Source organism: Prenolepis imparis, unplaced genomic scaffold, assembly GCF_030444845.1.
Source record: "Prenolepis imparis isolate NDT839.2.m4 unplaced genomic scaffold, iyPreImpa1.0 SCAF_1, whole genome shotgun sequence".
In the NCBI taxonomy this organism is placed as follows: domain Eukaryota; kingdom Metazoa; phylum Arthropoda; class Insecta; order Hymenoptera; family Formicidae; genus Prenolepis; species Prenolepis imparis.
The window spans coordinates 15,307,820-15,322,087 of NW_028141159.1; the positions used below are offsets into that span (position 1 = coordinate 15,307,820).

General features: G+C 35.1%; 1 protein-coding gene across 3 annotated transcripts in view; it reads right to left on the reverse strand.

Annotated features, from left to right (window-relative positions):
- Positions 1-13,885, reverse strand: part of Dop1 (dopamine receptor, D1) — a 93,567-nt gene extending 79,682 nt beyond the window's left edge. The window contains exon 1 of one of the 3 annotated variants that reach the window (XM_083057486.1): positions 13,843-13,885. Coding sequence is in view for 2 of the 3 variants with exons in the window: in XM_083057405.1 (XP_082913531.1) it covers positions 3,848-3,904 (57 nt within the window). In the remaining variant the exon portion in view is untranslated. Of the gene's footprint in view, positions 1-3,847; positions 3,958-13,842 lie in introns of those variants that run through there. The other 2 variants (XM_083057405.1, XM_083057441.1) reach the window with 2 other exon arrangements.
- Positions 13,886-14,268: the final 383 nt, after the last annotated feature.

Here is a 14,268-nt window from a genome sequence, read left to right on the forward strand (position 1 = left end):
TCTCGACGATGAAATCAAACGGCCGCAGAAGCGCGACTCACTTACGGGACTTGGGCAACTATCGCAATATACGAAACTTTTTTCGATTGGATCGCGAAAGAATCCTCAAATTTTCCTTTCTCGTCTCGTTGTGAGAACCGTTGATTACATTCACGTACTACGTAAGACAGCTGCGCAGTTGGAAAAATTTTTAATGCGTTTTAATCTCACAAAAGAAGACCACATTCGTCCGCCATAATGTTAGAATAAATACCATAATACGAGTGAGACGATCACGCGTGAACGCTAAGTGCTTTTTTAATTAGCATTATGCGCACTTCGTATTTTTTAATATGTCCGTATTTGTACAGTTTTTTCGGGAATATTAAGGGTATAAATTGTGAGAGAGAAAAAAGTCTATTACACGCGTTCTCATTATTTCAAATTTAATTCCTAGCATTTTCTCATTTATATATGTCAGACTAAAAGACTATCTTCGTAACCATTATAATTTACGAGTCTTTCATTTATGAATTTTTCTTATTTTTCTGATCTTTCTCATTTTGCATTCGTTGCAATGTGCATTTAATAGCTGGAAGTTTCTATTTTTAGATGCTTGTGTTTTCCAAGTGATGATATATACGCTGCAAAATATGCGCCGCAAAATATTGCTGAGTGTAGCATATGACGTTACAATGTTTTGCGGTTCGCCAAGTGCAAACAGAGATGTTTTGCTTCCAGTGCTACACGCACGTTTTAATGAGCGTTTTGTTACTAGATACGAAAAGAAAATATTAATTTATTCACCACTGTAACTCAAAGTTCACAGCCAATATAAACAATAAACTCTCTCTCAATATTTTGACAGCCATCTCTTGCACAATACAACGATAATATTTAATACAAATATTTTTAACAATTTCTACTCATTAAGTAACTCGGACACGATTATTACCGTACCGCACGTAACAGACGTCCGCAAAATTCGTATCTCCTAGTGTCACAGTTTCTCGTGTGTATCACGTAGATAATCTTCGTATTCGAAATGAGCTTCGTACTTTTTTGCACGCGAGACGTTAAATGCACGCAAGATATTCTACCGGCGGCGCGTTTTTAAAGAAAATGCCGCGAGATAGAAAGCGTTTTAAAGACATTTCTGTAATTGCTTCTAATGGACTGACGTTACGGTTTATTCTCTACAGAACGAACAGCCCTTCTAGAGATTTAAAAATGAAATTTTTCCAGAAGCTGCTCGGTCATTGTAGATCACTGACTAACTGTACTATGATTCATAATTGATGAGGAAAATTGAAAAATTACGATGGAAAATTGAAAAATATTTATAATTATTTCCAATTAAAGATGTCTAAAACATTTGATCCCTTCCTGGATCCTCGAAAGTACGGACAAATTGGCACATGCAGCGATATTCAATCTGCTTTCGGATGGAAAGCCCTCTTCCGAAAGTTTGGTCTTTCAGCAAATTAATCGCGTCGATTCCACCGACTTCTCTCAAACGATTCTGGACGAGTACTCGGCCTTTAAAAGCCCCCTTAAACTTTGCCCCAGTGAAAAAGTAATTTTTGCGAATCGCTGTGCGACTCCGCGGAAACTCCAAGGAACTCCATGATAAAGTGCACAGCGCTTTTCTCTTTTAGCCGCTTTTCCGCGAAATTGAATTTTCACCACTCCATAAAGCGCACGATTTTTGCGCTCATTCTCTCTTATAGGGAGAAAATAACCACACACATCAGTCCCTACGATTTACAATATTACCTTTTCGTTTAATGTACAATTTTAGGAATATAATCTTACGAAGATCCTTTCAACACAAAATAAGTTTTTCAAAATTATGGTTAACTTCATACTTTTAACTTTTTATAGAAAACGTCCGACATTTATAGAAGATAATAATAGTTGTAAGCGTAAAACCCAACATGTGATATGAACAGTATCGTATCAGAATTTTCTGTTTTAGTATCGGATTATTGTTACGTCCGTGACAGTTTATATGGACGTTAAAAGTACAGCACTGCTAGCTACAGTATTTTAAGACTGATGTTAAAGAAAATATTTCACATTAAAAATTTTTTCTTAAGAATTTTCTTCTACTTTATTTTTTAAATTTTTTAAAAAACATTTTATATAAATTGAAAAGATATATATATAATGACACGGAGAAGAGAGATATAATTTTTCTTACAAACACGCACATAAATTCTCTAAAAATATGAATTAATTAATTTATATAATATTTTATGCAAATATAAAATGTTGCTATTAAAAACTCATCGTAAATGTAAATATGTAACTCGTTTATGAAATAATTACGCGTTCACGAATAATTTGAAAAAAAATCAAGATATCTTTTATATTCTTCTCGTACGCATAAATGTCCCAAAATCTTAATGCAAAAAAAAGCAGAGCTGTTTCAAGGATTTTTTAATAATTACAACAATGGACATGCAAAAATACATGTGCAGATGGGTGATAATACAAATTAAGCATAACGAGAGTGCGGGCATTTAACTTCCTTGACACATAAATTTCGTCTTCCGCCTTTGTAGAGTCGTTTCCGTCGGCCAATCACTGATAATCGATCCGTCGATGGACGCGATAGGGAAATTAGCATTATCGTGACGATAATGACCGAAACGTACGAAGAGAACCTGTTGCGGCGATAGAAAAGCCGCTCCTACAGAAAGTCCGATTCGCGAAATTGTTGATAAAAGTTTTGCGCATCCGTGTATCTCGGAAACTTTCGCAGACTCGATTCCACTTGCGTAAAAACGTTTGAAGCGCTTCTCAAAGCTGACAAAGTTTTACTACGACTATATTTTGATTCATTTCTCTCCTTGCAAATAAAATTTTCATTCTCTTCAATCGACGTTTTCACGATACTTTTAACCGTAGATCATTTCGTCGACGATGAAATCGGATTTGTTTCCCATTTATTTAGCATAAAATTACACGGAGATAAAGAGGCCGTAAAGTTCTTTAGACGCTTCCGGAGACTCACCGAACTGATAATGAAATTAAGCTCCGACATTATCTCGGCCGCGATTCTCATTATTAGCGTAAGTCTTTCGCTCGTAAATCAAAATTTCCATCGTCGACATTTTTATCTTTCGGGTTATTTTTATCCGCGGACTATTTCGCCGACGAATGAATCGATTCTGTCGACACGCCTGGCATCAAATTTCCATACGTCAAGAATATCAGTGCAATTTGCGGTTGCAAATTATTTTCACGAAACGTTAACAATATGTGTCACCATCCCCGATAGGACATATGAGATCACGAAACAAATTGTAATGTTTGCACATTAGAAAGCGAATCTTTTTTCGACAGCACAATTCGATTTTATCACTTAGCATCCCCTTCGGTCCGGCAAAGAGATCTCTCGTCTCTTCACTCACTTTTTCGATTTTAGAAATAATCCGAGGTTACTCTCCCTTCGCGTTCGAAGGCACTCGAGAGCCGAATCACGCAAAATTTCATGCCGGCCGCTCACATCACTGCGCGATATTCGCGAAAATCTCGTATACTCGCACTCTGCGAAGCATTATTCTGTGTTCAACTCTCGATTTCCCCTCTAAATATTGCATCCTTCACGTAAATTACGTCTACACGTAACGACACATAAGGGGCGCGGTATATCGTGGGGGGAGGAAGGGACAAGGGGATAAGTGAAGAAGGGGAGAGAAAATGGGGGAAAAGGGGGAGGGGGAAGAAACGAGGGGATGAAAGATGACAGATTTTAGTCATGCTGTCTCGTGCTGAACGAAATGAAGAACCAAGGCAAAAAGATCGTTCGACACACTCATCATGCACAGGTGGGACTATCATTTGAGTGTATTATATTCACGATTCTCAGCGGTCGTCCTGTTAACGACGGGATGGTAGTGGTAGTATCTGGGTACATCGTCGCTCACCTGGGGTAGAATCATGACGTGCGGCAGCTGGCGCGCCTCGCCGCGCACTGACTCTCCCGCTAGCTCCTAGAGCGGGCGTGAGCGAGCGGAGCGGAGCGGAACGGCGCGTACTCCACGGCGCGCATTCCCGGCCGAATCCGCACCCCCAACCCTCCCGCATTCTCCTTCCCCATCCAGCATCCGGCACTCTTACGTGCAACTTACGTACGGCTTCCATTCTCTCTTTCTCTTTCTCCCTACGTCGAGGGGAGAACAAAAAAGAACCCTCGGGGGTGAAGCGGCTTCGAGAGATCTCGCCGAGCAAGACGTGTATACGCGAAGACGATCGCTGCGCGAAAAAGACGACCATAATTGCCGTTGTTTGCCGATTGTGTTCGAGTAATTATAAAAGTGGTGCGCTACGAAAGGGCTGGATTGGTCGAAATCTAGATATTCCGGGATAAAGCGAGAAGACGGAGGTAGGCGATACTTTGAGATGCGAAATTTAGATTCACCGAGAAAAACAGAGAGAGACCTTAATTTTTTTTAAATTAATTTTTCTTACATAGAATTTTTTCTATGTAAGGCTTAAACTCTTTTTATAATTTATATTTACGTAATTAAAAATCTGATGATAATATTATCTCTTATATGATAAAAATTGCGTGCCTATGCAAGTACTTAACGAAATAATATAGAATACATATATAGTTCTTAAGTAGAGGGATGAGCTGTGTCATTCTTATCGCGTTACGTGAAGAATTGTCTACGTGATAAAAAAAAGCAGAATAGCGACCCAAAACGATAAAACGCATAATTTTGAATTCATTACGCAACCCCGCATTTTATATCGACGATCCATCATCTTTCATGAACGATTCTGACAGCGAGGCGCGGCCACAAAAAGGAGAAACGTTCAATAGGCACAGCGTTTCAAGATTTTTGATACTATTTGCTATACATACATACACATACATTGTACCTATATTTACCTAAACGTGATATCTTATATATATATATATATATATATATATATATATATATGTACGTCAAAAATATAATTGTATTAAAATAGAGTTAAAAGCTTAAATCAGTGCTAGAATTTAAAAAAGTTTGCAATGACGATAATCGAATAATAATTAATAATCTTGTTAAAGCACTGTCGCAAAATGCGCGTTTGAGAAGGTGCGGCATAAATCCACATAATCTAACTTGTAAACTCGGTGCATCACACCATTCTATGCAAAAAATGCGCTGATAGATGGATAGACTTTTCGCGCTGCGCAAAAAGAACTGATATATCTCCCAGTTTCGGTAAGATCAGCTCTCGTAATGGCCGAAATGAATCCGAGCAATTTGTCTTGTCTAATAAATTACGAAACGAGACAATAACTCGATCGAAGAGCGGTCCTTCGATCGAGGATCCTCGTTGCGGTTCTTTTTTTTCGAAGGTCTAATCGAAAAATGGGTCGTACCTCATTCGCCTGCCAGGAGAAAAAGTTCAGCTCTATGTCAAGCCACACGCTATGAATAGATATTGGGAGCATATTCCCCCTAGCACAGAAGCACCGACGATCGCGAGACATCGATCCGGAATCGGCAAAGGCACATAAACCCTCTCGGTTATTCATAAATTTGCATTTCTTGACGTTGAAAATTCTCTACTTTAGTCCTCTGCTTTATTGGTTCTTGAACAAGACATATAAGAATAAGAATCTGTAAAATTGCCATGTCACGTTTGAGAATGAAAAAACTGTACAGTGGAGAAAACAGACATTTCTCTCTTCCCCTAAAGACACGTCGTCCGTTGAAAGCAGAATTATGAATGTCAATGTATTAATATAAAGTGAAGAGCAAACGTCATTCGTCGCGATAAATACGCGGCAGAGCTTAATCCTTAACAAATATTAATCCAACACCAACCCCTTTTCGTTGCTGTTGACACGACAAATAATCAATTAATTAATCATAAGAAGGCAGCTAATTAAGCGTCGACTAATGGGTCTACGGCGCGCGGCAACGAGGTGTCGCGGACTCTCGAGGTGGCAGGTCTGGCGACAAATCAGGATTAATCAAGATTAAGAAGAATCGAGATGGTGGTTATTGACAACGCCATTTCCAGAAACTCCGAGTCTGGTGTCGTGTACATAAGTGGCAACCCTCGTCTCGATCCGAGATATTTCTTCGGTGTCTCTACGCCGGGAATTAACGCTCTCGGGGCGAATGTCGATAGCAGAACTAATGCACAAGATCAAGAATGAAATTAGTCCGCTCGACGATCCGCGACGTTCGTTCTGCTCCCGAAATTCGCGGCTATGTTTTCCTTCCCATTCGAGAAATCCGTTCTGCACATATAGGTTTATGTACTCTCCCCCTGTACGTTGTGCAGCACCTCGCTCTTCGTTTGCCTCTGATAAATTTTATTATGCTACAAATCAAACTCGCTCGGGACGAGTAATGGGGAAAAATCGAAGCTGTGTGCTTCGAGAAATCGGCAAATATTTAACTCGCGCAGCGTCCAAGTTTGATAATCGCAAATAAAATATGTATGCAATATATGTTTTATTCATAATGCCAGCTGTGCGCTGTTGTAATCTAAATGCTAAAAGAAATGAGAAATCAGATATTGTGTGTGTTTTACTGGATAAATCTGTTCTCCCCCGAGATAACATAAGTAATTGGCCGATCGTCGAATGTACATTACGAAGCGTACTATAGTTCTTTTTACGACGAGTTCTTTCGGATAAGTGTTTTTCGGGCCAAAATGTACTAAGAGCAAAACGTTAAACGTTACGTTGTTGAACGAACAATTCTTGTTCGACGTGATTTCGCGTCGGGTGAACACAATGAAATATTGGTCTCCGCGACAGTCGCTAAAGGGTACCGAGCCAGAACGTGTAATAGGAAAAATCAGACGACGAGAAGAAATTTCGCCTACCGATTTTCAACGAGCTTTTCCAATCTTCCGACCGAGTGTTTTTCCGTGTTACGATTTTCATGCTCCAAATCGTTTCGCCTGCGTGTATCTTTCGTCCCGTCAATAAAATCTCTCGGATTTCTTTGAGACTCGCGCCAAGGGTACGCGACATTTCGAATTTTATCCGGCAAAACACGGTTTTTAAGAGAAACCGAGGCAAACGACAGTTCGAAAACGCTTTAGATCGAAAAGCTGTTATCGATTTTAAACTATAAAAATAAAACGCCATATGTTTATCATTAGATAAAAATACAATTAGTTCATCATTATTTTTCAGTGCGTATAAATTTAAAAATAGCAGTACTTACTTATAGAATATTCTCTAATTAAATTATTTTTCATTAAAAAAAATTATAATCCATTTATAATTTGAATACTACTAACTTTTTAGTAGTAAAATAATCGCTTTATTAATTAATTAATATCTAGAATACGCTATCATTATACGATAATTGTATTACTATAATATATCCTTGAATATTAGTATTATTTAGCAATAATTTAGCGGAAATATTCGAGCATTTATCTCATCGAAAAAAGAAAATGATCAGCTGATCTGAACCTGTTGCGCGCATTTATAATCTCTATTAACACGGCAGTTTATCGCACCATAAACTGAAACAGATCTAGTTTAATTAAAAGTACCATACCATAAAATGTAAGAATTTTGATTACATTCCGATTTGTAGCGAGATGTGCACTAATAAAACATTGACTAACGATATACAAATATAAAAAAAAAAACCGAGCAAAGTTTCGTCGTGATATTAATACATTCGTACTAGATTGTATGTTTTATCTAATAAACTTTATTCTACAGAACAATGTTGTAAATTACTTCTTTTAAGAAGACCATAAAATCTATAGGTAAAGACATATTGCTGCAACTACATAGAAACATTACGTAAATAATTCAATAATTAAAGAAATATTGTGCTTACTTCCGCATTTATGTCACAATACATTTCTGCGTAAATATAATTATATGAATTTCTAGATTTTATTTTTAAACAAGCTGATTATCCGCTCTATTCTCGCACGAAGAGTGTTCGCGCTTTGGCAGAAATATTAACGAAATTACTACGACTTTTAATCGTTGAAATCACGCTTCGTAAACCTCGCCGCCGCATATTGCGAGATTAATTTTACGCCACCTAAATTCGTTTCGACTTATGCAAAGATGGATCGCGTAAAAAAATACACGAAAGTACCAGTGTGCTGTGGCTTGATTCTCGATTTGTGGCTCGTATATCATTTCCGCTTAATAATGACCCGATACCGCGACATATTTTCCTTGCATTATGTTGATTTTTAAAAGCAGTACAGTAAGCCCGAGAACATGAAATGTTTTAATACGATTCTTCTATTATTTAAGCATAGTAATGGATAAAAAATACGTAACCGGAAAAGCCAATTAAATTCTAAAAATAAAATTATCCTATCACTATAATATAATACGTCATTATGTCGAAATATTATAAATATTATAGAGAGCTGAACATTTTAGACTTAAAATATTTTTTATCCAATTTTCTGCACAAAACGTGCCGCGGCATACATACACCGAAGTAAACCAACATTTCCTTTCAATGCAGAAAACCAATGTACAGTTTTATCGTAAACAGAAATTGTATTTGAAAGCACGTATTTTCTCGCGCGCGAGTCTGACCAAACGCGGGATTTTTTCACTTACAGCGGATACGTTGCAACAACACATCCGCATAAGCCAGGATAATTTAACAAGACAAACCGAATATATAAATGTCCTATCGTTATCAACAAAAGTACGCTTTTTAATGACGTCTACAAATGTAACAAACATGATTGTTAGTTTAATTGAAATTTTCATCATTAACTCATATATACATCAAATTATTCACTCATTATTTATTATAAAATTTTAACAAGGATTATATTTAAAATATAATTCCATTTAAAATATAATATGAAAACAAAATTGTGTAACAAAAATATATTTTTCACAAAAGAATTTAGTAATTATTCTCATAAAATAGAGTTTGTGGCGAAATAAAGATTCGACTGAAGAGGAATATATATTATCTTAAGTTTTCTTTTTCCAACAGATATTATGTTTCCTATAATAAATGTAATACTGAAAGCAAAGGAAAAACTTTTAAATATCCTAGCAAACTAGATTCGCGTTATGGTGCCCATCGCACATTTGCACGGAATATTTGATTACACTCTGTCAGATCTTCTTTCAGAAATGCACATCGGCACATGCTACGAAGATATCCGAGCATTATAGAAACAACGCCTTTATATTCTTTACGTTTCCTAGTTTACAAACGAACGCTCTTTATTGTCTGAGGAAATACAGACGGCGGATAAAAAGCACCCGTTACGCTTCCTCGTGAAGCTTCGAAAAGCTACAAGGAAAGTGTGTCGAGGCTTGAAAGGTATAGTGACTGGATGTAAAAGCCGCGAAGAGATGTCTTAAAGGGACCTCTGATATACATCGAGGAATCCGGTTCCGGCTTCGTCATCTTTGTATGCGCGTTTCGGCTGTTTTTTCTAAAAAAAAACTGCCTCAGAACAAACAAAGATGAACAACAAAGTTAATTCTGTGATACGTCCGTGACGGATTCTTCGATAATCAGAAAATATAATCAGTTTTTCACTCTAATTTGACAAATAAGTCATTCTGTAATTTTTAATCTTATACAATTAAACATATGTATATAATTGCTAGAATGTTTAATTTTTTAATTAAAAAATCTGATAAAATATTCTTTTAAGTTTGATTCTTTCAAAAAAAAATATATATATTGTATATATATTATAACAATATTAAAAATAATACTCGACAGTCAGAATTTTCCATTTAAGTTGTGTGTGTGTGTGTAATATATTGATCATCCAAACAAGAAACAAACAAAAAAAATACCAAAGAGATATCAAGAATCAATTATGTTTCTGATATAGCATCTTATTCGTAAATACTTGTCACAAATAATATGAAAAGATTTTTGCAAATTGTCCACTGAAATCGCCAAGTCACCGAGCCATCGTTTCTGTGAAAGAAATAGAGATTGATGAGGATTATCCGCTATGAATAATGGTGGAGCTATACCGAAGCCGGGAAATGCGCAAAATTCCATAGATGACAGAACAATAATGAAATGATCTCGTCATTTCCCATATTAGCTTGTTCCGCTCGTGCCCATGCACGAGAAGCCGCCTCTTCCTCTTCGCCCGAGTCTTCGATTGTTGACGCAAGATTAATAGATTGCCAGTTGTTGCCTAGCATCCGTTCGCATTGTCCACCATTGTCGTCGTTGACGACATTATTCGGTTTCTGTCGACGACATAATCTAGCAATTGTTTTCTCCAATCGAGAATATTTTTACTAAAAAAAAATTCTGCTAGCAAGACGACCGGATTAATCAGGACGTTTTATATATATCAGAAAAATTGTAAAAATTATTATACCTAAGATAAATAATATTATCTATATGTAATTATCTACATATAATATTATTACACACACACACATTTAAAATATAATAATTGCACATAAGTAAAATAGTATTTTTCCAATATTTTTTATTTTATTTTATATATATATACAATATATATAGTGTTTTTCTTAAGCATTTATTTGTTTGTTTAAATAATATGATTGCTACGGATAATATTTACGTGCAAATATAAACAATCTGCAAATTTGAGATAGCTATTTGCAGATTATTAACTAAATTATCCTAATACAAACATAATTATATTTGTTCCACAAAGTCTGTGTGAGAATTATATATATAACTATATATTGACATTTATATAATCTCATATATAGCGGCGTTTGAATTTGATATGGTTAATGAATTTTGAATATAAACTGATTATATATGACGCTTTTCCATCAGAGTATAAATTCTCATTGCAAATATGTTCTCTTCGCTTTGTTATTTTTCGCTATTATTCTTCTTAAATCAGATTTTTCCATCAAGTTTATTTCCGATTGCAAACGAATAACTGAGAGAGTTGATGCAATCGTATATTGTCTATTTTTGCGGTTCAGATAATTAAATATTGGCGATGCGATGTAACGCGAACTCGTAAATTGGATCAATTTACGCCCGTCGGCACATTGAAAGCTTCTTGGCAATTAATGAGTGATCTCTCGCTAAAAATATTCCGCGCAGTCAACAAACAGTATATTCAGAAAGATTCGCTCGTGATTTGCTACATCCAAAGAGAGAGCTTTCATTTTGGAAGAGATCGAATAAAAATTGCATATTTATATAAATTAACGTTTCAATTTCAATTATAAGATAATAACGTTTTAATTATGTTACGACCGAATGAACGTCTATTCCTTTTTATAATATTTCTTTTCTAGCACACGGTTATTAAACGCATCTACCGTGAATTGAGACTTCAAAGTCGTCCCGATCTTTTACCTTGACAATACATCAATAAACGCGCTCGTGAACGTAGGCTCGAAAAAGCTGCATCGTGTTTCTCCGTTTAATGCACCTGCGACCTTAATTACCGTGTTACACGGTACTCATCGTTCGAGAAACATGCTTTGTCACCCGTTTACCTCGTATAAAGCTAAGCTCTACTATATCTGTCGTGTCGATGAAACTATTGGCCCACGTGATACCGCCTGTAATCTGCCGTAGGGTTTCTAATCGATATATGAAATTAAAATACGTCGGTCGGCTTTCTTCATCCGATATTCACCCCAAATAGATTGACCGACAAATCAAATAGCGCAACGCTATTTTTAGAAAAATGAGCATCGTTATCTATTTCTTCAAGTCAAAAAGTTTTTAACAGACGGACTATATTATCTTTTGCATGAGTATATGTATGTGTAATATATAATAAATTATATATATTTATATATTTTATATATTTATATTATAATAATAAATATATATAAAAATAAATATATACAATAATAAAATTTATATGATATAAAATATATTTATATATATTTGTATTAAAGTTATTTATTAAATTTTTAACATAAAAATATTGAAAAAATAAATGTAAGCGTTTGAAAATAATTGTCAATTTTAGATTTAGTCAATTCAAGAGAACAGCAGATTCTTAAGAAAACAATATAATAGTGATTATAAATAAATTGATAATATATTTATTTTCAAATAAAAATTAAGTAAAGAAAGCATTTACTTTTACTCGCATCAATTTGAAGATTTTCGAAAACGACTTATGCCAATTACATATATCTCTAATTTTTCCAAGATTCTCGCGAAGAAGTTTCTTGACGAGAGAATGTTAATCTCAATCTGGGAAAGTATGCCAGGGAGCTGATAATAACCTTGTTGCGCAACGACAACGTGCAGGGAAGTCGAATGCAATTAGCGACGTCCAAAGCAAGTATGCGGGATATAACGCACGTGTTGCTGTTGATGTTACGCGATGGAATTGTTGGGCCGCGGATACGATCTCGTACATAATCGGCGGCATGGCCTTACCAATCGATAGCAAATTAAAACGCCTGTCGAACGTGCCATCCCGCGTATTACTCGTCCTCAGTTCGCTATACGCTATACGCTCAGTATTATGCGCTAAGCAGGCAACGAGAGCCCTCGCTTTCGACTGCATGATCAGCTTATGCGCGAAATGAAACTTGTGGGATCGCGATATACCGTTGTACGAGCTTCTCTCTAAACGGATATTCTACCTTAATTGCCTAAAATGTCGAGATAACCAAAGATACACGGTTTCTTATTACGTTGGTTAGGAAGATAAAAGCCTCTAGCACACAATCAGCCGCACGAAACAAAAAGGAGTCCGCACAATACGGCGATGTAATCTACTTTTTTGAAGAAAATTCATCCAATCAATTAATAACTAAAATTAACTTTCGCGCTTTTAAATATTTTAAATATTAATTTTCTCAGATTCTCTAAAAAAAAGTAGAATGAATATTATTATATCAAACTCTTCAATTATCATTGCAAACCATAACTGTATCTATTGTGTATCATGTAACTGTATCATTTGTTACATTATTATCGCACATATTGCATTGTATAAATTTCAAGAAATAATATAATAATATAAAATAAATAATCCAAAGCACGCATTAAATTTTAGAAGAAATAATTAAACTAGTATAATATATTAATTATGAGATTGCGCATGAAATTATATATATATAATCAATATATGTATACATATATATTGTTACAGGAAGAATTTTTTCAAAAAGCACCAACATCCCATAAAGTGATTATGAATTTTATACAGGATCATAATACGATATACAAAGTTAATATTCAATGTTTTAATTTATATCCTTTTCTAAAAAAGATATGTAAAATCGATATATCGCAGTTTAACGTTGTCGCTTTTCCGCGATGCTCATTAGCTATCAAGATTCGCGTTGTGCGTTATATTTGTAGCATCGAGAGGCTGTCATCGCGAGGATTAGCAGTTTGACAGTTTGTTCAAAATAAAATTAAATAAAATAATAATATTAGTTTTAAATAATATGTTATAATATACCTTATCCGCGATTAATATTTTTTGATAGAAATCAGCTGATAACTATCAAAAATATTAATCGAGTTTAAAGTATTATAACATATTATTTTATTTTATTTTATTTTGAACAAACTGTCAAACTACTAACCCTCGCGATGACAGCTTCTCGATGCTACGAATATAACGCACAATGCGAATCGAAACAGTCAATCAGTATCGCGAAAAAGATGCAACAATACTTACGAGAATCGACTTAACATGCTTTTTTAGAAAGGGATGTTATAATATATTAAATTCAATTAATATTTTTGACAATTATCAACTGATTTTTGCCAAAAAATATTAATCGCGAATAAAATATTATAACATATTTAAAATATATTAATATTTTAATATTTTCAACATATCGTATATGTATATGTATATAATAATATACACCCCTATTAGCGCTATTAAAATGTTATAAATAAACAATTTTTCACTCACCGATACGTGCAATAGCTGAGTTGTAGTAGTACACAGCACACATTGATCTGAAAACAAAATATTCAAATTATGTATATACATATATGTGTGTGTTGGATATCTCATAACAGCTTTAAAAAAAATGCAGTTTAGAAAAAATGTTTTTATTTTGCATACCTCACAGATGCCCCGCTGTCACCTGATGCCTCCCCGGGCCTCCTCCTCCTCTCTTGGTCCTTTGTAGCACTCACGACACTCGCGAAAATACGAATAATTATTTGCCCGAAACTTTACACGGCATTCCCGACGCGCGACACTTTACACGGCACTCCCGACACGACGCCTGAATCGTACTGTGTATCGCAATGCTACCTGTAACAAATAAAATACATACATATATTAGAATAATCTTATTATTTCGCATTATATAACACACACAATATAAAT